This window comes from Rhinolophus sinicus, chromosome 15, assembly GCF_057876585.1.
Source record: "Rhinolophus sinicus isolate RSI-liver-muscle chromosome 15, RSI-T2T, whole genome shotgun sequence".
In the NCBI taxonomy this organism is placed as follows: Eukaryota; Metazoa; Chordata; class Mammalia; order Chiroptera; family Rhinolophidae; genus Rhinolophus; species Rhinolophus sinicus.
The window spans coordinates 66,647,708-66,670,827 of record NC_142515.1 but is presented as its reverse complement, the minus strand read 5'-3'; the positions used below and the strand labels follow the sequence as shown (position 1 = coordinate 66,670,827).

At 41.7% G+C, this 23,120-nt stretch overlaps 1 protein-coding gene and 1 long non-coding RNA gene across 6 annotated transcripts in view; both read right to left on the bottom strand.

Annotated features, from left to right (window-relative positions):
• Positions 1 to 243: 243 nt before the first annotated feature.
• ZNF32 (zinc finger protein 32) lies at positions 244 to 5,077 on the bottom strand. Of its 5 annotated transcripts, none has more exons than XM_088792162.1 (3): positions 4,924 to 5,077; positions 2,377 to 2,516; positions 244 to 1,157 (listed from the first exon to the last, which is right to left on the bottom strand). In XM_088792162.1, the coding sequence occupies exons 2-3, from the start codon at positions 2,444 to 2,446 to the stop codon at positions 406 to 408; spliced, it is 822 nt and encodes a 273-aa protein (XP_088648288.1). In that variant the 5' UTR covers positions 2,447 to 2,516; positions 4,924 to 5,077; the 3' UTR covers positions 244 to 405. The 5 variants fall into 5 exon arrangements, with proteins under 5 accessions (XP_088648288.1, XP_019569813.3, XP_019569814.3 ...); XM_019714254.3 differs by lacking the exon at positions 4,924 to 5,077 and adding an exon at positions 4,582 to 4,917; XM_019714255.3 differs by lacking the exon at positions 4,924 to 5,077 and adding an exon at positions 4,636 to 4,917.
• Positions 5,078 to 6,616: 1,539 nt separating this feature from the next.
• Positions 6,617 to 23,120, bottom strand: part of LOC148755198 (uncharacterized) — a 34,727-nt gene continuing 18,223 nt past the window's right edge. Inside the window, exons 3-4 of the long non-coding RNA XR_016018819.1 lie at positions 15,857 to 16,003; positions 6,617 to 7,024 (exon numbers count right to left, since the gene is read on the bottom strand). This is a non-coding gene — a long non-coding RNA (uncharacterized LOC148755198). The remainder of the gene's footprint in view (positions 7,025 to 15,856; positions 16,004 to 23,120) is intronic.

The following is a 23,120-nucleotide window of genomic DNA, read 5'->3' as shown; positions in this document are numbered from 1 at the left end:
GTTAGGTTTTCCTTATGGAGTCTGCCTGGTCATCTTGAATGCAAAACAAAATTAATTTGAATATGTAGAGAAGCTTGGGATTGATAAAGGGCTGCTTATTTTTTTAAAGGCTGATGGTTTCAACTAAAAATTTTAAATCTGTATCTGCTATAAACAAAACAATCTCCATGTGTGCACTAGATTAATGGAAGTACCTTTGGGAAGTGAGATCAAAATAAACTGAAAGAAATTATGAAACATATATGATAATGATAATAAAGAAGACATTTATTTTTCTTTGGGGGGAAGGAGAAAAGTCAGTTTGCTCTACCCAATGATGGTTTTTCTGAGTCTCCATTCATTCCATAGAATTGGATAGGCTGCTTGATCTCAGAGGATTTTGTACTCTTAATTCACAAAGAGAGGTCAAAGGGTGAGCCTTTGTGGGCAGCTTCGCTGGTGCACACCCAGACTTCCTCTCTGAGTGAAGCTTTTACCACATTGACCACACAGATATGGTGTCTCTCCTGTATGGATTTTGCCATGCAGGATACAATTTCCCCTGGTATGGAAACTCTTCCTGCATTGTGCACAGGCATAGGGTTTCAGACCTGTGTGGACTCTGATGTGAACAATTAAGCTTCCTTTCTGACTGAAGGCTTTTCCACACTGATCACATCTATAGGGCTTCTCACCACTGTGAACTCTTCTATGAACAGCAAGGTTACTCTGATTCCTGAAGCTTCTCTGACAAATAGCACACTCATAGGGTTTCTGTCCAGTGTGGAGTCTTTCATGAACGGCCAGACTACCTCGTTGACTAAAGCTTTTACCACACTCCTTGCACTGATAGGGCTTCTCGCCTGTGTGTATTCGCTGATGTGTAACAAGATTGCCTTTGGCCCTGAAGCTTTTTCCACAATGGGTACACTCAAAGGGTTTTTGACCAGTGTGGATTCTCTCATGTAACGTTAGACTACCCTTTTGCCTGAAGGATTTTCCACATTCCTGGCACTCATAGACCCTCTGTCTCACTTCAGGTGCATCTTCCTGTAGTGTCTTAGAATCTGGCGATTTTTGTTCCAGCTTCTCTCTTCTGAATGAATTCTGGAAATCCCAGCTTGAGGATCCTGTGGCCTCAGAGTGATCATATTTGTGGTGTGCTTCTGTCATCACATCTGATAAAATGAGAGGGAAGTCATGTAAGATGCAGCAATAGGCCAAGTGAAAAGAACAGGGAAAAAGAAACCATGCTTTGAGTTCTTACTATGTGCCAGACATTATACTGTGAACATTGAGTAAATAATTTAATCCTGAAAACAATTCCATGAGATTGCTACAGATAAGGAAATGAGAGCATACGGAGGTTGTCAAAGGTCATGCAGGTAGGTAAGTGTAGAGATGGAATTCAAACACAGGCATGCTCCACAGTAGTATACTGCCTCTGCATTTTGTTTAGTATAGGCTCCCAAATACTTTTATGAAGTAGACATGAATACCTCCATTTTACAGATAAGAAAACATACTCAGAAGAGTTAAGAAAACTACAGGATTACATAGGACCCCAAACCCAAGTTTTATCTGACTCCGAACAGGCATGGATTCAGGTTGTATAGGGCTTAAAGCTTTAAAATGTTAGAGGCACTCCATTAAGAAAAAAGTATAAAAGTAGGGACAGGGCTTTGAAGAGACCAATACAAAGGAGGGGTCCTGAAACTTAGATTTCATTAGCTTCATGAGAAATCCACTTCAGACGTCTAATTCCTTCAACACTGCAGTGCAGGTTATTGTCCCATTTTACAGATGAAGACCCTGGAGTTCAAGGAAGTTAAAAAAACTTGTCTGATACCACAGATAGAGCCAGAAAAATTACAGAATTTGATCCAAGGAATTTTTCCTTTAAAATTCATGCTATTTCAGTCTACTATGCTATGGTGAAACCAATTTTGGTTTTGAAGTTATTCTCAAACACTTCCTATGCAAATATTGACATTGCATCTGAATTTTTCAATATTGTCTTACATCTGAACCTCCTAGTGCCCTTTAAATATGGGTCCATTTTCTCCCTATTAACAGTTTTCTTGGAGTCATCCTAGGGAGATTCACTCTTTGTTCCTCTCCCTTACCCTTCCTTACTCAGTGATTGAACTGAGATTTAAAGCTGCTCATCCATTCTCTGAGATACTACTACAAGTTTACCTCGACATCAGGCTTGTTCTGCAGTTTCTACTGTTATTTCTGACTCCAGCTTGCAGGCTTTCTCTGTAACCCCCAGGAATGGTGAACTCCACCAAAGGAATGTCTCCTCTGCTTCCTCAGCCTGCTGACCAGTGCTGAGGACATGGGCACTGCATACAGTGAGCTGAGGGCACCCAAGTGATCGACTGACTCACTCACTGAAAAACGCTACATTCTGGGTATATCTTCCATGACAGTCCAGCAGGGTAGCTGTTGGAAATCCAAACATGTCCACTCCTGCTGTATGACCTTAATCACCACCTCTTCATAGGATGCTTCCATGGGCTGTTCTTGAACACCTGAGGAGGAAAAAAACCAACCAAACAAACAAAAACAAACAGGAAAGAACAGGAGAATTGATGAGTGAAAAGGATAAAATCAGTAGGAACTCCTGTTTGGTGTATGAGTAAATGGAGGAACTCTGGATTGCCTGATGTAATATTAATCACCAATACTATAACTGCAAAATGGGCTGAAAGGTACCATGACCATACACAAATGAGCCCAGGAGGAAGCAGGAGGTGGAAAAGTTGAGAGCACATAAGCACACATCCTTCCTGCCAATCCCAAGATAATGGTCACTCCTGGTGTTCCTTAGCCTTGGCGTGTGATTGGGATCTTCCACTTCCTTCCCCCATCTAACCATCTGCTATTTTGTATAGCCTCCAAAGGAATTCAGAATCTAAAAAAACTCAACATTTCAGCCTTCATGATTGGTTCTGTGATGGAAATGTCTCTAGCTCTCCTCTTCAGTTCCCCCTAGGTTATAAGGACAGAACAAGAGATTTCATGTTACCTTTAAGCAATTCTTAGGAGGCTCCAGACCCAGACCCTCCCCTCCCCTACTCTTCGAGATATGAGAATACCAGTTCTGAGGGAACTGTACCAGTAAATGCTTGTCAATATACTTGGAAGAGGAAGACCTACTTTGGACTCTAAAACACAGCCTAAAACACTCCAATTAGGATAAATAACTTGCCCAAATTCTCAGAGCCAGTAAGGAATCAAGGTGGAACAAAGATTTAGATCCAGGATTTTCTGAATCCACAGCCTATGACTTTACACTAGACAGTTCTCTAGTTCCTCATCGCTAAAGAGCTGGTGGAAATTCGTATAAAATAGAACGGAATGGAACAGGGCTTGACCAGATTTTACTACTATTCTAGGTCCTAGGAATCCTCTCACCCCACATTATCTTTTTTTTTCCTTTTTCTTTCTTTTCTTCTTCTTTTTTTAAATATTCTCTTCTTACTTCAGGACCCTAAGTACTAAATTCTTACACTTTATACAGTGGTTCAATATATAATCTTTGTTTTCCTTTAATATGTTCCATCAAATACTGGCTGCCTGATTTAATGAAATAGCAGTGTGATACACAGTTCTTTGTTTTGTTAACTGAAGACCTGGTCTTCTTGTTAACTGCACATTCTGCTTCCCGTTGAGATGACTGAACAGGCATTTTAAACTCTGATTTGGAGGACACCTCCAATTTGGAGTACGGGCTACAAAGGAATCCCCTATCAGAGTGCCAGGATACTACAGGACTTTCATTTGGAAGTTCAAGGTGTTACTACTCAACAACTGCACACCCACCAAGAGTCAGTGGAAAGTACCTGGCACCTTTTGTCTGAGGTTGGACTCTGTCCCTGAGGAATCCAGCAAATAGAGTTTGGTCAGAACAAGTGGGTAGAATTTATAGCTGTGCCTCTCCACGTACTGTGACATTTTCAACAAGTAACAATTCAGCTGTATCTCAGGAACCTCCTCAATTAATAAAGGGAAATTGTCTTATTTTTCTCCCTAGATCACGTCTGAGGAATCAGTTTCCTGAAGATTTTGGAGAAAGTGGTTTTATAATAGAAAATATTGCTTTTCCTACCAGAAAGTCTATTTATCCTTTGGAAAAGCTCAGATTTAGGCCACGAGAGGCTTGGATTCTTTGCACTGGCTACCCACTGCCCCACGTGACCTTGGACAAATAACCAAAGAGCCCTGACTCCATTTCCACACCTACTAAACAGGTTAATAACAGAGTCATATTAAGTAGCTCCCAGGAGAATAAAAGAACCAAACGTGAATGGTCTCTGACATGACCTACAGATTTAAGGCTTAAAGTTGAAAGCCCTCAAAAGGAAAGGACGAGAAGAGGAGGTTCGACTTTGCTGTCTCGGAACCTCCTGGGGCATAGTTTCCGGATTAGGCGATTCTGGGTAGGGGTGATGATCTCCTCCACAAGCCTGAATTCACCTTGTGCTTTCTCCCATTCTCCACCCGGAGGAGTTTGTCCTTTCTCCATTTACCCTCCCTAGAGACTGCACGTCCCCTGTCTTCTGAACCCTCACCGCAGGCCCGGGGTACACCTGCCTGTGGCCTCCCCTCCCGCGTCTCCAGGGTGCCGGGCCTTCCACACGCCCTGACCTGCGGAGCGGCGGTCGGAGGGGCCTCTGCTCCTCGGAGCAGACTCTCCCTCCCGCCTCAGGCCCCCAGGCCTGCCCTGCGTGCTGGACCTCAGCACCCTGCTCTCAGGGCCAGCTGGACCCTTCTCTGCCGGCCGCAGACCGCTCCCCTCGCTGCTGGCTTCCCTCGGGGCCCGGGCCGGCGCGGCCTGCTCAGGGTCGGGGGTGCCGCGGCAGGCCCGGGAGCCGCAGCATGCTGGCATGGCCCGACTCGCCTGGGTGCTCTGACCCGGCCGGCGGCCTCACTCACCACAGCGGCGCGTGCCCGCAGATAGACAAAGGCCGGCGCCGAACCCACAGCAGCGCCGGCGCGAGCGGACCAAACTACAACTCCCAGGAGGCTCCGCGCGGGCCCGCCCGCCAGTCCTCGGGCCTTGGCGGCCCCGGCTTCCCGGAGCACTGTGGGAAACGTAGTTCGGCAGCGCCCAGCCGCTCTCAGGCTTTCTCACTGCGGCCCCCAGCCTGTCGCGCGGACTTGTCTGCAGACGCAGAGCCGAGGCGGTTGGGGCATCCTGGTGAAGCTGTCCGCTGAGCCAGGAACTCGGGAGTCTAGGGTTTTTGGAGGCACTGCGGAAGGAAACAAAATCTTGGGGAGAAGTCGGCTGATAAAGAAGTCGGTTAATAACGTCGGGTACTTAGGATTTATGGGTTGAGCGGCTGCACGAGCAAAGACTACGTGTTCTGTAATTAGGTCTCTGAAGCATGGAGCACATATTTCAAGCAGAGACTGGGGGAAAAGATAATTTAGAACACCACAGGAGAATTTCGAGGGACTGGGAGGAGGATGCTTCAGAATGTTGGAGAGCTCTTGCCTTCAGTTCCCTTTAGTAAGAATTCGCACCCGATAAGGGTAGGAGAGCAGGCTTTGCAATTGTCTTGAATTTGCATGTTGGCTCCACCACTGGCTACCTGCGGGACTCAGGACGGGCTTCTTACGTGGTAGGGAGCCCAGGATAGGGTCAGGTGACAGTGACGGGGACCAGATGAAGGTTTCTTGGAAGGGCCAGGGTACAGGGTACAGGCCAGGCGATCCCCTATCCTGTTTCCTCAGAGAAAAGGCAGGTATGTGAGTGAACCCAGAAAAAGTCGTTCTGCATATACCCAATGAATTATGGAGAGAACACAGGATTTTCTAGGATAACAAATTAGATTTTTCTTAACTGAAGATGTGACTGAAACATTGAGAAATTGTAAGCCCTGAAAATCACTCAGCACATGGGGCAAGAGCTTTACTTCAAGAGGGTTCTTTGAAGAGTCACAGAAACACAGGCAGTAAAGTCCCTGGCCTTGTAAGTGATACTGGGAAAGGGCAAGTTTGCTTTTTAGCGTTAATGAGATAGATAAAGGCTCTCTAAAATGCCCTAAGCCTCCTTCACATGCACTCTTCTATCATCCTGGCTTTCCCAAGAGGGAATTGGGATGGGAGAGTGGCGTTACAGTTCCTCATGGCAGAAGCTACTGTTTTCTGGGACTTTCTCCCCTTTCCCATGGCCTTTCCCCTCATCCTGGAGCTCTTCTGCTCAGTGTCCTCTCTGGGATCCCTTCCTGCAGAGCTCCCATTTGGAGACTGGTGTATCTTTTTGAAAGAAGAATATTGATGTGTTCAGAAGGAATACTTCCTCTTTCTTGTCCTAGTCCTCTAGCCAAAAGCCACTCATCTGTTAAACAAAACAAAACAATTTAATTTCACACAGTATACAAAAACATAAGTAATAAGTTGATTCCTAAATGTTAGTTGTTGCAATTACTAATAACACATCGTTACTTAAGCTCATTCAACATGTATGTGCTAAACCCATTTTAAGTGCCAGGTACTGTGCTGGGTACTGGGGACACAAATGTGAACAAGATACACTCCCTTGTCCTAGGGAGGGAGCTAGTTGAGAAGACAAACACACCACCTTCCTCAAACTCTGGGCCAGCAGCCATCTCACAAAGTACCTGAGTATGTAGTGGAAAGTGCCCTGAAGTCGCCCCTTCCTGACAAGTCCTTCAGCATGACTGCAGAACTTTCTTTGGTGCCTCCCGTCATTTGTTCTTGTCAGACAGAGAAAGGGGTAGGGTACCAGGGGACAGGGTGCAATCACCATTCGCTCTCTCTTTCCTTCTAGATCAGCTACAGACACTTTTAGTTTCCAAAGCCTAGGGGAATACAGCAAAGGCCAGTCCTCTTGCCTGTTTGGGCAGTGCTGTATGGGTGTCTCTGCTCCCTTCTCTTCCAAGGCTGTGTCATAAGGATGCGTGACATCCCCAAAGCTCCAGGGCCCACAGTCAGTTCTTCTGCTGATAAACAGTACCATGTGCATAGAAGTCACTCTTGGGCATATGGGCTCTGCTGAGGTCAGGATCAGCTGTGGACGTTAAGAAAACTTTTAGATCCTATTGTGAAAGTAGATGACAAAGCTTTGGTGGGAAAAGGTGCCTCTAAAGGGGGGCTGAAGTCACTTTTCTCACTTAAATCTCCATAATTCTCTTACAGAGTCTCAGGAAAGTAGACACATTGAATGCAAAGTGGGTGAGAAAGTGGTTAGGATTGGAGGTGATGAAACCCAATGCTCCCTAGGCACACTTAGCAGCCTTTACCCAAATCCTACCTCAGGCCCACTCCTCAACCACTACCTGCCTTTAAAGCACACCCTCAACAGGAGGCAGGGGAGCAGGGTGAGGGTGGCAGCAGTGTGAATTCGAAAAATTGCCAAAGAACTATTCCCCCACTTCACATGTATTTCAAAACTTTTCAGAATGACAGATAATTCAATAAATGGTGTTATGACAGAAGGCTAACCATTTGGGAAAGAAACACGAGGTGTGATCAACAAATACGGTGAATGTTTAAATAAAAAAATTTTATTACAGTAAGAGACATATTGCCATTAATTCCCCTCAAAATACTTCCCCTCAATTAGAACACACTTATTCCATCATTCTTGCCACTTTCTGAAGCAGTTCTAGAAGTCCTCTTTCATGTCTTTAGTTGTGTTGTCATGGCTGCCTCAATGTCCTGAATAGATTCAAAACATTTACCTTTCATGGTCATTTTGACTTTGGGGAAGAGCCAGAAGTCACACAACGCCAGATCCGGTGAATAAGGTGGATGAGGACACACCGTAATGTTTTTATTTCACAGAAATTGCTGTACCAGAAGCGATGTGTTGTCATCATGGAGGATGAAACCGTTTGCCCACTTTAAAGGCCATTTTCTATGCACATTGCTTCTTAAACACTCTAATAAGCCCTTATAATATTCAGAGTTCACTGTAGTGTTCCTGGGTACAAACTCAGCTCACACAATTCCATCGAGGTAAAAAAAACCACACACAATTAACATTGCCTTGGTGTTACTCGTAGAATGAAACGAAAGAGGACTTACACTCATGAAAGAGGACTTCCAGAACTGCTTCAGAAAGTGACAAGAAAAATGAGATGAGTGTGTTCAAACTGAGAGGGAGTATTTTGAGGAGGTTAATGACAATGTGTCTTTTATTGTAATTTTTGTTATTTAAACATTCACCCTGTATTTTGATCTGACCTCATACATCCCCCCATCCCAGTATTCTGTGTATTCACTGAACTAACCAGTCTTCCCTTCCCTCTGAAAACGTCTCACCATGTCCATCATTGAGGCCAGTGCTTGATAGAAAGCTTGCCTCTCAGGCCCTCCTGCTTAGTGGCCAGGCTCAAGTAGCGGGGCCACCAGAAATAATGGAGTCTGTGCTTTGGTGCAATTGTCTTGAACCCTGGGTTAGAGCCATCCGAGTGTGTCTTGACTTGCCAGCTATTTCTCAGAGCTGCAAATCATCCTGGCCTCTCCTTGGACAAGCCATTCCTGTGCTTTGCAGTTGCTTTTGTCCCCTCGAGCAAACAAGTCTTGTGTTTGATCTCAATATTCTCACCTGATGTGTAAATTCAGGATACTGATAATTTGGCCTTAATAATATCTAGAGTGCATCTTTACTTTTGTAACCTCATAACTCCCTCAACTATTCAAATCTAAATCGTTTATTCTCATGAAAGCTATTTAAGGCACATGAAAGCTATTCTCATGAAAGCTATTTGTGCAGGCTCAGATAGATTTTTATTCTCACTGTTTATCTCTACCATGTAACTACTAGCTGTGCCTTTCTTCATTCAGCCTCCCACCTGTTGAATAGGGCCTGCCCTTACCCATTAGGCGATCATCCAGGGACCTGTGGCATTGCCGCAGTGTGTGGTGATGATGTTAAAATGCACGATAAATGTAGGAACATACAAATAATCTGCCTTCCCATTTTCATTTTTTCCTTCTTATTCATTTTATTTTCCAATCAAAACTTAAAAATTAGCTTTGTTTTTAATTATTATAAATGAAGTAGAAAATAATGATTTTTATTTTAAAATAAGTGGAAAATGCTGTTGCTAGTTTAAAAGCTTCAACCATATTCCAGAACAATACAGTTAATTTTTATGATTGTGTAGTAAAGAATTTAACTTTGGCCTACCCCCACCCACCAAAAAAAAAGGTCTGATCCCCATCTTTGGTTGCTGGGAGGTGATCTCTTAGCCCTTGTGATGCCATGCTTGATAGGGATTGTCTTCGTTTGCCTGGGGGCTTTGGGTCACATTGGATAATTGAAAAATGTAATTTAGGGTGCAGGCTTCCACAGTAGATAGTCTTAGGATGGGATCTGGGCACTCCTGGTAGTAACAATGTGATGTAGGGTGGGGGCTTTGGGTCACAGGTTATCTATCAGTTGTCCTAGAGAAGGGATGGAGACTGGAAACTGAGATCAGCCAGGTAGACGATTAATGATGTTAGTATGATGGAGCCCAAATAAACACTCTGGACACCAAAACTCGAGTGAGCTTCTCTGGTTGGCAATATTATATGTGTATTGTCACACATTAATGCTGGGAAAACAATGCTGTCCTGAGTCCATGGGGAGAGGACACTGGAAGTTCCATGTCTGGTACTTTTCCTGTACTCTGCCTCATGTGCTTCTTCCCTTGGCTGATTTTAATCTCTATTCTTTCCCTGTAATAAACCATAACCATGAATACAGCATATTTCAGTGAGTTCTGTGAGTCTTTGTGGAAAATTATAAAAAATTAGGGTAGTTTTGGGAATCTCCCATACTTGAAATTGATATCAGAGTGAAGGTGGTCTTGGGACTGTTCCCCCAGTTTTGCAGTTGTCCTAAACTTCTGCAATGATTTTAAAAGTTGAATCTGAAACCCATGAGTCTTTGCACTTGAAGATAAAAATTATTCCCCCAAAACAAACAAGGGAATGTTACTAGTAAAGTGTCATTTGATGGTTAGCAGATTAATTTCAATTAGTTTCCTTTTTTAGATTTCAACACACTTATTTATAAAACTACAGTAGAACAGAAGTGGTCATTTTCAGACCTGGAGTTATCTCACTTACACTGAGAGTTTACAACAAACATTAGAGTTCTTCCAAATTACTGGAAATCAAACCCAACACAGAACTGTCTTGAAAGACACTGATTATGACCTGTGGCAGATTAATTGGTAGTTCACACATGTATTTCTCTAGATTCCCAAGAGCTTTGAAAAATGTCTTGAAAATCTTGCAAGATCTAAGTTCTTCAGGACCAAAGAACAACTTTATTGACTTGTTTTATTTTAGAAACTTTCATCTTACTGCTAACTATATTTATATAATTCCAGTGGAGGAGGTGGTGGCACATATTTGGGCAACAGAAGTATCTTTCCAAATATTCAAATCTGACAGGATTACTATGACTTGAGTGCATCTTTTTTTATGGGTTATGAAGTTTCTGAAAACAGAAGTTCCAGTGTGTACTTGAAAGGAGAAAAGATAAATTACAGGATGAATGTGAAATTGATGTAAAGACATTGTCAAAGTCTGCTGTTCTCAGAGCAGTATGAAAATGGGTTTTAAGTTTCAGTCAAGATGTTCGAGTAGGTAAATGCTGTGCTCACCGGTTCTGATGACCACATTAAAATTACAACTAAGCTACAGAACACCCATCATTGAGAATCACCTGAAGACTAGTTGAACAGAAGTCCTATACTAAGGATATACAGAAGAGGGCAGGTTGAGACTTGTAGGAAGGGCAGAGATGTGTAATGGGCAAGCCCCATGCCCACATGTGGCAGTTAAAAATCAGAAGGGATATCTCAGCTGCAGAGGTCCCCCTGTGTGGAATGAGGGGTCCCAGCCCCACACCAGGCTCTCCAGACCAGGGTTTCAGTGCTGGAAAGAGAAGTCCCCACAACTTCTGGCTGTGAAAACCAGCAGAGATTGTGGTTGAATGAGATGAAGGGTGGCTGGAATCCTAGGTGTTCCTTTTAAAGGGCCTGTGCATGGACTTATTCACCAATTGACTCACTTGCTCTGAGCTCCAGTGCTGGGGCAGCAGCTCAAGAGTTGCCAGGGACATACAGGGAGGAACTAAATTGTCTGGCCTTAGGGCGAGGGCTGGAGAGGCAGCTTTCTCCCAGATAGAAGTGCTGGCAGAAGTGATTGTTCCTTTGTTGAGCCCTAACCCCAGTCAGTGTGCAGACCCAGGAGGATGCCACATCTGAGTCTCCATCAACCTGGCTAACATGTTTCATCTTGCCCTGGTGATTCCCTGAGACTCCACTTCACTCAACTTGTGGGTCCACCCAAGCCGCTCCCAGTGGGTTTCCATCCAAATGGCCTGTCTTGGCTCATGCTGAAGACTTTCCTAATATCCTAATGTCTCTTAGTCCTCTGAAAGGGTCACAAACCCCAAACAAGCAGCATCTGGCATTGGCATGCCAGGTACCTCTTGGTGAGCAACCCCAAGCCTGAAATTAGCAGTAACTAGCCTCAGTTAACAGATTAGCCTCTCCTAGACACCTCCAAGCACAGCACAAGTGGCAACCCATCTGGACACTACTCTGTAGTGCATACCAAGTGGCCCTGGTCAGGGCACAGGCAGTGGCTGACCTTGGCCTGCAACAAAGCCCCTCCCAAGAAGCCCTAGAATGAACACACCCACTGGCCAGCTTCAGTCCACACCAGAGCACCACCCAATCACCTCAACAAATAACAAACACACAAAGGGTAGACTGGGCAGGCACCAGAGCCCTGCTAAAGCAAATCCTACTCTGTAGGGTCAGCCCCTGCACAACAGCTCCTCCACTGTAGTCATGACCAGTCCTTACAACCAATCAGCCCAAGGGTCAGTCCCTCCTATTGATGTGCAAACAACAACCAAAAATAGCAGGAGGACACACACAACACACACAGGAACACACTTGGTGCACCCAGTTCAGGTGACCACGGAGACTGCACCACTCGGCCCCACAGGACACCTACTACACAAGGTCACGTTATTATGACCAGGAGACATAGCAGCCCTACTTAATACATGGAAAGAAAAAACAGGGAGGCAGCCAAAATGGGGAGACAGAGAAACATGTCCCAAATGAGAGAACAGAACAAAGCTCCAGAAAAAGAACTAAACAAAATGGAGACAAGCAATACACCAGACACAAAGTTCAAAACACTTGTTGTAAGGATGTTCAACAGTCTCAGGGAGAACTTCAACAAAAAGATAGGGAACATAAAAATGGAGCTAAAAAACATAAAAATGAACCATTCAGAAATGAATACAGTAACTGAAATGAAGAATACATTAGAGGGAATCAACAGTAGATTAGGTGAAGCAGAGGATCGAATCAGCGATTTGGAATATAAGGTAGCAGGAAAAACCCAATAAGAACAGCAAAAAGAAAAAAGAATTAAAAAAAATTGAGGCAAGTTTAAGGGGCCTCTGGCACAACATTAAGCGTACCAACATTCATGTCATGGGGTACCAGAAGTACAAGAGAGAGCAAGGAATTGAAAACCTATTTGAAGGAATAATGACATAAAATGTTCTTAACCTGGTGAAGGAAATAGACATACAAGCCCAGGAAGCACAGTAGTCCCAAGCAAGATGAACCCAAAGAGTCCCACACCAAGACACATCATAATTAAAATGCTAAAGGTTACAGACAAAGAGACAATCTTCAAAGCAGCAAGGGAAAAGCAGTTAGTTACCTACAAGGGAGCTCCCATAAGACTATCAGTTGATGTCTTAACAGAAACTTTGCAGGCCAGAAGGGATTGGCACAAAATATTCAAAGTGATGAAAAGCAAGGACCTACAACCAAGATTACTCAACCCAACAAGGCTATGATTCAGAGTTGAAGAACAGATAAAGAGCTTTCCAAATAAGAAAAAGCTAAAGGAGTTCATGACCATCAAATCAATGTTACAAGGAATGTTAGAGGGACTGCTTTAAGATGATTAAAATAAAAAATAAAAATATGAATAAAATGGCAATAACTACATGTCTATTAACATTACTTTCTATGTAAATGAATTAAATTCTCCAATCAAAAGGCATAGCGTGGCTGAATGAAGAAGAAAACAAAACCCTTACATATGCTGCCTACAAGAGACTCACTTCAGATTGAATAACACAGAATGAAAGTAAAGGGATGGAAAAAGATACTTCATGTAAATAGAAATGGAAAAAAAAGTCTGGGGTAGCAATACTTATACCAGATAAAATAGACTTTAAAACAAAGGCTATAACAAGAGACTAAGAAACCCAGTAATTCCACTTCTCGGTATTTATATGAAGAAACCCAAAACACTACTTCAAAGGGACATATGCGTCCATATGTTCATTGCCACATTGTTTACAATAGCCAAGATATGGAGGCAACCTGGGTGTCCATCAATGGATGAATGGAAAAACAAGAGGTGGTACATATATACAGTGGAATGTTACTCAGCCACAAAAAGATTAAAATCTTGCCATCTGCAAAAACATGAGGGCATTGTGCTGACTGGAGTAAGTCAGACAGAGAAAAATAAATGCCATATGATTTCACTTATATGTGGAATCTCAAGAAAAGAATAAATGAACAAACAAAAAAACAGAAACAAAGTCATAGATACAGAGAACATTTTAATGGTTATCAGATAGGAGGCCTATTGGGGGGATGGGTGAAAAAGGAGAAGGGATTAAGAAATACAAATTGGTTGTTACAAAATAGTCATGGGGATGTAGGGTATAACATAAGGAATATAGTCAATAATATTGTAACAACTATGTATGGTGTCAGGTAGGTACTAGATTTATCAGGGTGATCACTTTGTAAGTTATATAAATGTCTAATCACTGTGTTGTGATTAGACATCTGAAACTTATATAATATTGTATGTCAATTGCAATTGAAAAATTAAGAATTATTAAAAAATGGGTTTTCATGGAGAAACTGCTTTATGCTATGGCATTTTGAAATACATTTTTTATTCAAAAAGTTTGGATATATGGCAAATATATGTCAATGTGTTCATCTGAGCATATAATTTTTTGTGTTGTTTTTTCCTTTTTTATATTTGGAATCCTGCAACTATTTAAAAATTCCAACTATTAAAAATTCTGTAGTCTGTTAGCATTTCAGATGTTAGTAAACTTTTATCTATGACTTTTCCAGTGTTTGATTCTGAACTTGCAGGTTTATTTAAAATGCTTTTAAAATAAAATTTACTGCACAAGAAATTGGAATGAATTGTTTTTAATTCATAAAATGAGCTGCTGAAAAGCATATTCTTACATTTTTTCTGAATAACATTTTCAGAATGCCTTCAGTGATAAAACTTTAAAATATTTAATTGGAAAATATTTTATATTTAAAAGTACTGACCGATAAAATTAGAGAAATTTTTCTGTAATTTTTGTACAACTGAAGGAGGAACTGCTATAATTTTGGAATGACATTATTGTTCACATTCCTGGAAGTCTTCATGGGCAAGTGTTCTCATGGCACAACCCCTAAAGATGGCTGTAAAATAGGCTTGTGATGTAATCACTCTCAGAGACATTCAGTTGGCAGAAGCCCTGATGCTCCTATGAGAGTTTATAAAATACCTCATTTAGCAGATTCTGTTGGTTCCCCTCTCCTATCTCTTGAGTTCACATAAAGCTTCAGTGGACAATGTTCCCATATGTGGAGTGTTCCCATCTCAAGAATCTGAGTTTCTTGCCTGAGGACTTTCTTTGACCACAGGAACTTGCCTGCCTTTCTGAGTTGCAGGCCTCAAGTGATGGGGATTTGACATGTTCAGGAGCCACGTTCCACCAATGAGGATTTAGGAATTCATGGAAAAACATCCCAGCTGCCCCCTTCTTAGGGGGACAATTCTGGAGTGTGTTCTATATTCTCAGAGGGCCCCAGTGGGCTCCCACCCATTGCCCACAGCGTTAGCGCACTCTTTGATGAATCCTCAATTGATTTTTCTTTCTTTCCTGGCACATTTTCTCACTGCCTGACTGTGCTTTCCAAACCACTTGCCCCTACATCTTTGTCTCAGGGTTTACTTTCTGGGGAGTCCAACAGAAGACACCACATGAACATACAACAAATGTCTTGTTGACAGCTAAAAACCTGTTGGTGGGCCATAAAACTACTTGAAGTAATGGGGGATTAAAGAAAACCACCAAATCTCAATAGTAGAGGATATATTACTAACAAATCTGAATAACCAAGAGAAATAGATGGAACACCACAAACACACACACACAAACACACACACGTGTGTACAAAACAATGTAATAGTTAGACATTTACACCCCTCACAAATTTTAGGTATATTTTAAATGAGGCCAATACTGTTTTAGGACAACAAACATAATAGGATCAAAATTGGGCCGTTTTCCTGATTAAGCTTAGTTAAAGATGGAAGCAAATGGGAATACATTCACTCACCTACAGACAACAAATAAACAAAGAAACATAAAAAATTGGGCTTGGATTGGAATGTCCACAATATGCATCCTCTGATGGCAATGAAGCTCCCCTCTCATCTCCCACATTCCACCAAACACGTGTCCTCCAATTTTGCTCTTAACTATTTTTTGGACCTATGACCTCCACTTTTCCCTCTCTGTCACACCATAATGGGTGACATTTTTTTCCCTCTGGATTTCCGGTATGGGTTCCTAAATGTTGATTTGTCTAAAAAATATAATCCATTGGGCATATTAGGTACCCATCTCAAGAATGGACTTGGGAACAGTCCCAAGTCTGCTGCTCTTGGAAATAGGTGTATCTATGTATACATTTATGTATGTTATATATAATTTAACCTCACAACAATCTGATGTGGCAGGCATTGCCATTCCCCCAACCTTAGAGAGATGTCCATCATGTGTTCAGGGTCTCACACCAGTAAGTGGTCAATCAGGGATTCTGCCCAGGTCTGACTCAAGCATCATTCTCCTTCCAGCTCACTGTGTTTTCTGGACCAGATGCTAATTGGACTGCAACAGGTGCATCTGAAACAAAATAACCCAGAAAGGCTTTATAAAATATGAACAGAGGCATTCACATTAACGTGAAAAAACCATTGTTTAGTCAATGGAAATTGTCTACATATGTGCAGCATTTAACAAAAATTATGATCAATATTAAAGACAATGTTTTTTTATTTATTAAATTTACTGGGATGACATTGGTTATTAAAGTTATATAAGTTTCAAGTGTACAGTTTTATAATACATCATCATATATTTGACCTCCTTTGTCCTCTTCTACCACCTCCTTCCCCCTTACCCTCTGGTAACCACTAAACTGTTGTCTGTAAAATACAATGTTTTTAAGACTATGAGTTTTGTTATTTTTTGAAATAAAGACATAACACTTAGAGTTAAGGAATATTTGACAATATATGCTACTTAGAAATTTGAATTTTTCATTATCAATTTATAGTAAATCAAGCTAGAAAAAGGTAAATGTAGATTACAAAATAATAAAATAGAATTAACCACTGATAGACACTGAGCTTTAGACCCTTTCAGTGTCTAAAAATTTTACAAAATATTTTAATTCCTTATGACATGAAGAGAACCAATACATTACAAAAAACGACAAAAAAATCTTACAGGTTATAGAACATTTTCACAATGTAGGAAAACTAGTAACAATGAATGTTTCAATAGGAATTACAAAATTGTACCATTTAAAACTTGCTTTATTTTCTCTCAAAAATAATTCGCTAAAATGGGACATTAAAGAATACAGCAACACAATCCTAAGAAAAAAGAACAAGGCTGGATGTATCAAACTCCTTGATTTCAATTTTACTATAAAGCAACAATAATCAAAACAGCACGGTATTGGCAGAAAAACAGACACACAGACCAATGGAATAGAATTGAAAACCCAGAAATAAACCCACATAAATATGGGCAGATAACTTTTGATAAAGAAGCCAAAAACATACAATGGAGATAAGAAAGCCACGTGGAAAAGAATGAAGCTAGACTTTTATCTTGTGACCATATACCAACATTAATTCAAAATGGATCAAAGACCTAAACATAAGACATGAAACAATAAACTGCATAGAAGAAAGCATAGGTACTAAACTTATAGACCTTGGGTTTGAGAGGATTTTATGAATTTGACCTCAAAGACAAGGGAAGTAAAAGCAAAAATAAATGAATGGGACTATATCAAATGAAAAAGCTTTTGCACAGCAAAAGAAACCATCAGCAACACAAAGATACAACAAACTGAATGGGAGAAGATATTTGCAAACAATGTCTCTGATAAAGGGTTAATATGCAAACTATATAAAGAGCTCACACAACTCAAAAAAAAAAAAAAATCAAACAATCTAATTTAAAAAATGGGCAGAGGACCTGAACAAACACTGTCCCAACAAGACATATAAATGGCCAACAGATATATGAAAAAAGGCTCAACTTCACTAGCTATTACGGAAATGCATATCAAAACCACAATGAGATACTACTTCACACTGTTAGAATGGCTATCATCAACAAGACAAATAATAACAAGTGTTGGAGAGACTGTGGAGAAAAAGAAACCCTCATACACTGTTGGTGGGAATGCAGACTGGTGCAGCCGTTATGGAAGGCAGTGTGGAGGTTCCTCAAAAATTAAGAATAGAATTACCATACTACCCAGCAATCCTTCTTCTGGGTATCTACACAAAAAATCTGAAAACATTTATCCATAATGATATATGTACCCCCATGTTCATTGCAGCTTTATTCATGGTGGCCAAGACATGGAAACAACCAAAGTGTCCTTTGATAGATGATTGGATAAAGACGATGTGGTACACATATACAATGGAATATTACTTGGCTATGAGAAAAGGTGAAATAGTACCATTTGCAACAACATGGATGGATTTTGAGAGTATCATACTAAGCAAAGTAAATCAGACAGGAAAAGTCAAGAACTGTATGACTTCACTCATATGTGTCATATAAAACTGAAAGCAAGAAAAGAACAAGACAAACTAAAAAAAGAAACAAAAACTTATAGACACAGACAACAGTTTAGTGTACCAGACTGCAAGATGAAAAGGAGGGGGGTGGTAGAAGAGGAAAAAAGGGGTTAAATATATGGTGATGGAAGGAGAACTGACTCTGGGTGGTGAACACACAATATGATATATAAATAATGTATTATGGAAATGTACACTTGAAAGTTATATAATTTTAATAACCAATGTCACCCCAATTAATTTAATAAATAAAAAAGAATATAGCAACATAATGTTTATTCAATAATACTACATATAAAATTCTGTAATATTTACGAAAACAATACTTAAATGAAAATTTACATAAAGTGTTTTGTCATCAATAAACACTTTAAAGAAAGCAAAAGAAAACACTCAATTTACATTTCTTGGAAAGGGGGATTCAAAGAAATATAAGACTAAAATAAAATATTTTTTAAGGTTTTTATTAAAATATAGCTGACATACAACATATTAGTTTCAGGTGTACACCATAGTTATTCAACATTTATATGCCTAAAAAAGTGATCACCATGATAAGTCCAGTAACCATCTGGCACCACCACATTATCACAATATTATTGGCTGTACATTACATCCCCATGACGTGTTTTATACCTGGATATTTGAACATCTTATTCCCCTTCATCTTTCCTCCTTTTTAATTTTTCAATTACAGTTGACATTCAATATTATTTTATATTAATTTCAGGTGCACAGCATATTGGTTAGATATTTGTATAATTTAAGAAATGATCCCCTGACTAGTCTAGTACTCACCTGGCACTATACATAGTTATTGCCATATTATTGACTATATTCCCTGTGCTTTACTTTACATCCCCATGACTATTTTGTAACTTTCAGTTTGTACTTTTTACTTCCTTCACCTTTTACACCCGGTTCCCCAACCCCTCCCATCTATCACCCCAACAAATCTAGTACCCATCTGACACCACACATAGTTATTACAATATTTTTGACTATGTTCCTTATGAAATAGCCTACATCCCCATGACTACTGTGTAACAACCAATTTGTACTTATTAATCACTTTCCCTTTTTCATTCATCCCCAAATCCCCTCCCATCTGGCAACCATCAACATGTTCTTTGTATCTATGAGTTAGTTTCTTTGTTTGTTTGTTTTGTTCTTTAGATTCCCCATATAAGTGAAATCATATTTGTGGGGAGCCATGGTTGCAGTTAACTTTAAAGCAGTTAACTTTAAAGCCTTAACAGAATGGCTCGGTTTATGCTTAACCTGTTTTTTCCCCCTGAGGCAATTATCTCTGTCTGCATCTGAAGAGAGCTTGCATGCTGCTCAGGAATGTGGTGGGAGTGGCCAGTTCCCAGAACAGAAGGCTGATGCCTATCAGGGCTATTGATAAGATAATTACATTTGGGAGTTTCAGTAAATTTTGTGTCCCCTGTGTTAAAGTTAAAGTTTTACTGTTAACTAGGTAATGCATTTTTGTACTTGTTAAACTGCACGTCCACAGAAGGTATAAATTCTGGGGACAGAATAAACTCAGGGTCTCCAGGAACACTGGGGTCCGCGATCGCCATCATCAAAGTGTGAGTGCCTTTTTTCATTCCCACTCCCCTTGTCAGGAACCGTTCGACTCGTGGCGGCTGGCCCGCTACAAGTGGCGCCCGAACAGGGACTGGATATAGGGGTAATAGTGAGGAACACCGTGTGGCAAGGGCCCAGCTCATTGGAGCTAATCAGTGGATGCACGGTGAGCAAGGCACTGTCCCCTCGGTCGAGTGAGTGAGTGTGTGAGTGAGTGATAGCTCCACGACTTCGTGTTACGGAGCTTGATTGGGTCCTAACCTGCGGTTCCGGTTCTGTCATATGGCATAACGGCGACTGGGCTTTACAACCCACCAGGCCGGGGGATTATACCGGCGCGCCTCTAGCTAAGACGGATTTGGCCCCGCAAGGGACACGGCCAGAAGGACACCTGAGTGTTTTTTCTTTGTTTGAAAGAAGGGCCGAGTTAGGGAAAAAGGATGGGTCACGCCAGCAGCAAGGACCTGTATGTTAGAGGACTTAAGAAACTGCTTGCTGCTCGCGGCAGTCGTATGAGCCGAGAGCAGTTAGATAAATTCTTAGACTTTATAAAGGAAGTCTGCCCGTGGTTTCCTGAAGAAGGAACGGTCAGCCTGGAAACCTGGCAGAAAGTGGGAGAACAATTAAAGGATTTTTACACCGTCCACGGGCCTCAGCAGGTTCCGATTGAAACATTTGGACTGTGGACTTTAATCCGGGACTGTTTGAACCTTAAACATGAGGAATGCAAATTAGAGAAAGTAAAACAAGCCGGCAATGAGGAGGGAGGGGGCGCAAAGTTGTTAGAGGGAGTTCTTAAAGTTAACAAAGAGCCGGTTGCTCAAGAGTTTCCAGACGACATATGGGAAAATTTGAGCCCTAGAGACCAGGAAGAATTAGAGGATGAGGCTGCTAAAGATGATAGGGATAAATATCCTCCTGTCGTAGCTATGGCCCAAGAAAAGGGACCGACATCTGATGCTCTTCTTACTTTGTCGGAACAGATAAAAAAGATTCAGGGACAATTAATAGAGCTTAAGGTTTCAAATAGTGAAGGAAATGATCCTCGAGGCTCACGAGTCTCTTGCAAGGATCCTTGGAATCCGGGGAGAGAGGATCCCCCTTTCGATCCTTCTGCCCCGCCTCCTGAGAACCCCGGTATGTGGGATCCTCCGTTACAGCCCCCTGTCTGGGAGAAGCCCACACAGCCTCCACCGGGTTATATCAAACCGGAATCCGATTCTTTTGTTGTGCGATCGCCACTTCAAATGGCTTGTGAACAAGCACATAGGCAAGGGAAATCTACGGAGCAGTTCGGGGTCTATCCTATTTTTGATAGAATTGACAGGAAAACGGGAGTCAGAGTTCGGCATTGGGAGCCATTTCAATGGAAGGAAATAAAAGAGTTAAAAGAGGCTTGCGTGCAGTATGGACCCATAGCTCCTTTCACCATGGCAATTTTAGACGCTTTATCAGGAGAGGCAACTCCCCCTGAGGATTGGAAACATATTGCCCATGCCTGCCTTTCTGGGGGCGATTACCTTTTATGGAAATCAGAATTTTATAAAAATTGCAAAAAAAAGGCTAATCAGAATGCCTTGCGGCGAGTCCCCATTACTTTTGAAATGTTAGCGGGCGAAGGGATATACGCTAATATAGAAAACCAAATGGGTTTTGCCCCGGGCGCCTATGCACAAACTTCTGTAGCAGCTAAAGATGCATGGCGAATACTGCCTGATACCTCCCGTAAAGAGGAGCATGTATCTCAAATAAGACAGAGACCTGACGAGCCCTTCCAAGATTTTGTGTCTCGCCTTACCACCGCAGCCGGAAGGATTTTTGGGACGTCAATTGCTACCCAGTCCTTTATAACGCAGCTTGCCTATGAAAATGCCAACTCGGCATGTCAAGCTGTTATTAGGCCAATTAGGAAAAAAGGAACCTTATCTGATTACATTCGCCTGTGCACTGATGTGGGCTCCTCTTTTACCCAGGGCATAGCGATAGCGGCTGCTCTTCAGGGAAAACCTATGAAGGAAGTGCTATGGCAACAGGCACGACTCAATGCAGGGAGTCGCTCTGGAGCTTGTTTTACTTGTGGAAAGAAGGGACATCGAGCGGCTCAATGCCCCGATAAGGGAGAAACAGGGATTGTAGCTGCTCCTGTTAAGAAACCTCCAGATGTTTGTCCTAAATGCAGGAGAGGGAAACATTGGGCTAATAAATGTAAATCTAAGACAGATAAAGATGGGAACCCGATTCAGGGAAACTGGGTGAGGGGCCAGCCCCAGGCCCCGAATCAGCAATGTTATGGGGCACCGCAGATCCCCGAACTGAAAGGGAGCGAACCTCAGAGAGGAAATACATCACAGATTTATTCCGCGCAACCCCAGGCAGCGCAGGATTGGACTTGTGTTCCACCGCCGACATCGTATTAACTCCTGAAATGGAAATGCAAGCCCTACCCACAGGGGTTTTTGGGCCGCTGCCGCCAAAAACCGTTGGGCTTTTATTAGGGAGAAGTGGTACGACCATGAAGGGAATTCAAGTTTCCCCGGGAGTTATTGATGAGGATTTTACTGGAGAGATTAAGATCATGGTTCATTCACCATTAACTATTTCCAATATACCTGCTGGAATGCAAATTGCCCAGTTAATAATTCTCCCTAGAATAAAAATAGGAAAGAACCAACAAAATCAAAAACGGAAAAATCGAGGCTTTGGTTCCTCGGATGTATATTGGGTTCAAGAAATAAAAAAAGATCGACCTGTTTTACAGCTTAAGATTGATGGGAAAGATTTTCAGGGACTTTTAGATACTGGAGCTGATGTATCTTGCATATCTGCGCAACATTGGCCATCTAATTGGCCGATGCAAAGTACGAGTACAAGCCTGCAAGGTATCGGTCAGTCTCACGCCCCACAGCAAAGTAGTAATTTGTTATCATGGCAGGATGATGATGGTCATCAAAAAACATTTCAGCCTTATATTATCCCCGGTCTGCCGGTGAATTTGTGGGGACGTGATATTATGAGCAATATGGGAGTTTATCTTTACAGCCCGAGTGTTCAAGTAACTCAGCAGATGTTTGATCAGGGGCTTCTTCCCAGGAAAGGCTTAGGGAGCGCAGGACAAGGACGTCAGGAACCTATTTCACCCAATCCTAATTTACAGAAAACAGGTTTAGGGTATTTTTCCCAGGGGTCATAGACTTACCTGTACTCCACCAAAAAACAGCAGAAGCAATTACTTGAAAATCTGATACGCCTGTGTGGATAGATCAATGGCCCCTTACTAAAGAAAAAATCTTGGCCGCTCAAGCGCTAGTACAGGAGCAGCTTGAACAAGGCAACATAACTGAATCAACCTCTCCTTGAAACTCACCCATTTTTGTAATTAAAAAAAAATCAGAAAAATGGAGATTATTGCAGGATTTAAGAAAAGTAAATGAAACTATAAAAGTTATGGGGGCTTTGCAACCAGGATTACCTCATCCCTCTGCTATACCAAAGGACACTTATAAAATAGTGCTGGATTTAAAGGATTGTTTTTACACTAT

Excerpts from the sequence above, each read along its gene's own strand:
- ZNF32 (XM_088792162.1), bottom strand. The coding sequence starts at position 2,446 with ATGTTTGGATTTCCAACAGCTACCCTGCTGGACTGTCATGGAAGATAT. Across the intron at positions 1,158-2,376 it reads CCAGAATGTAGCGTTTTTCA|ATGTGATGACAGAAGCACAC; the intron begins GTGAGTGAGTCA and ends TCATTTTATCAG.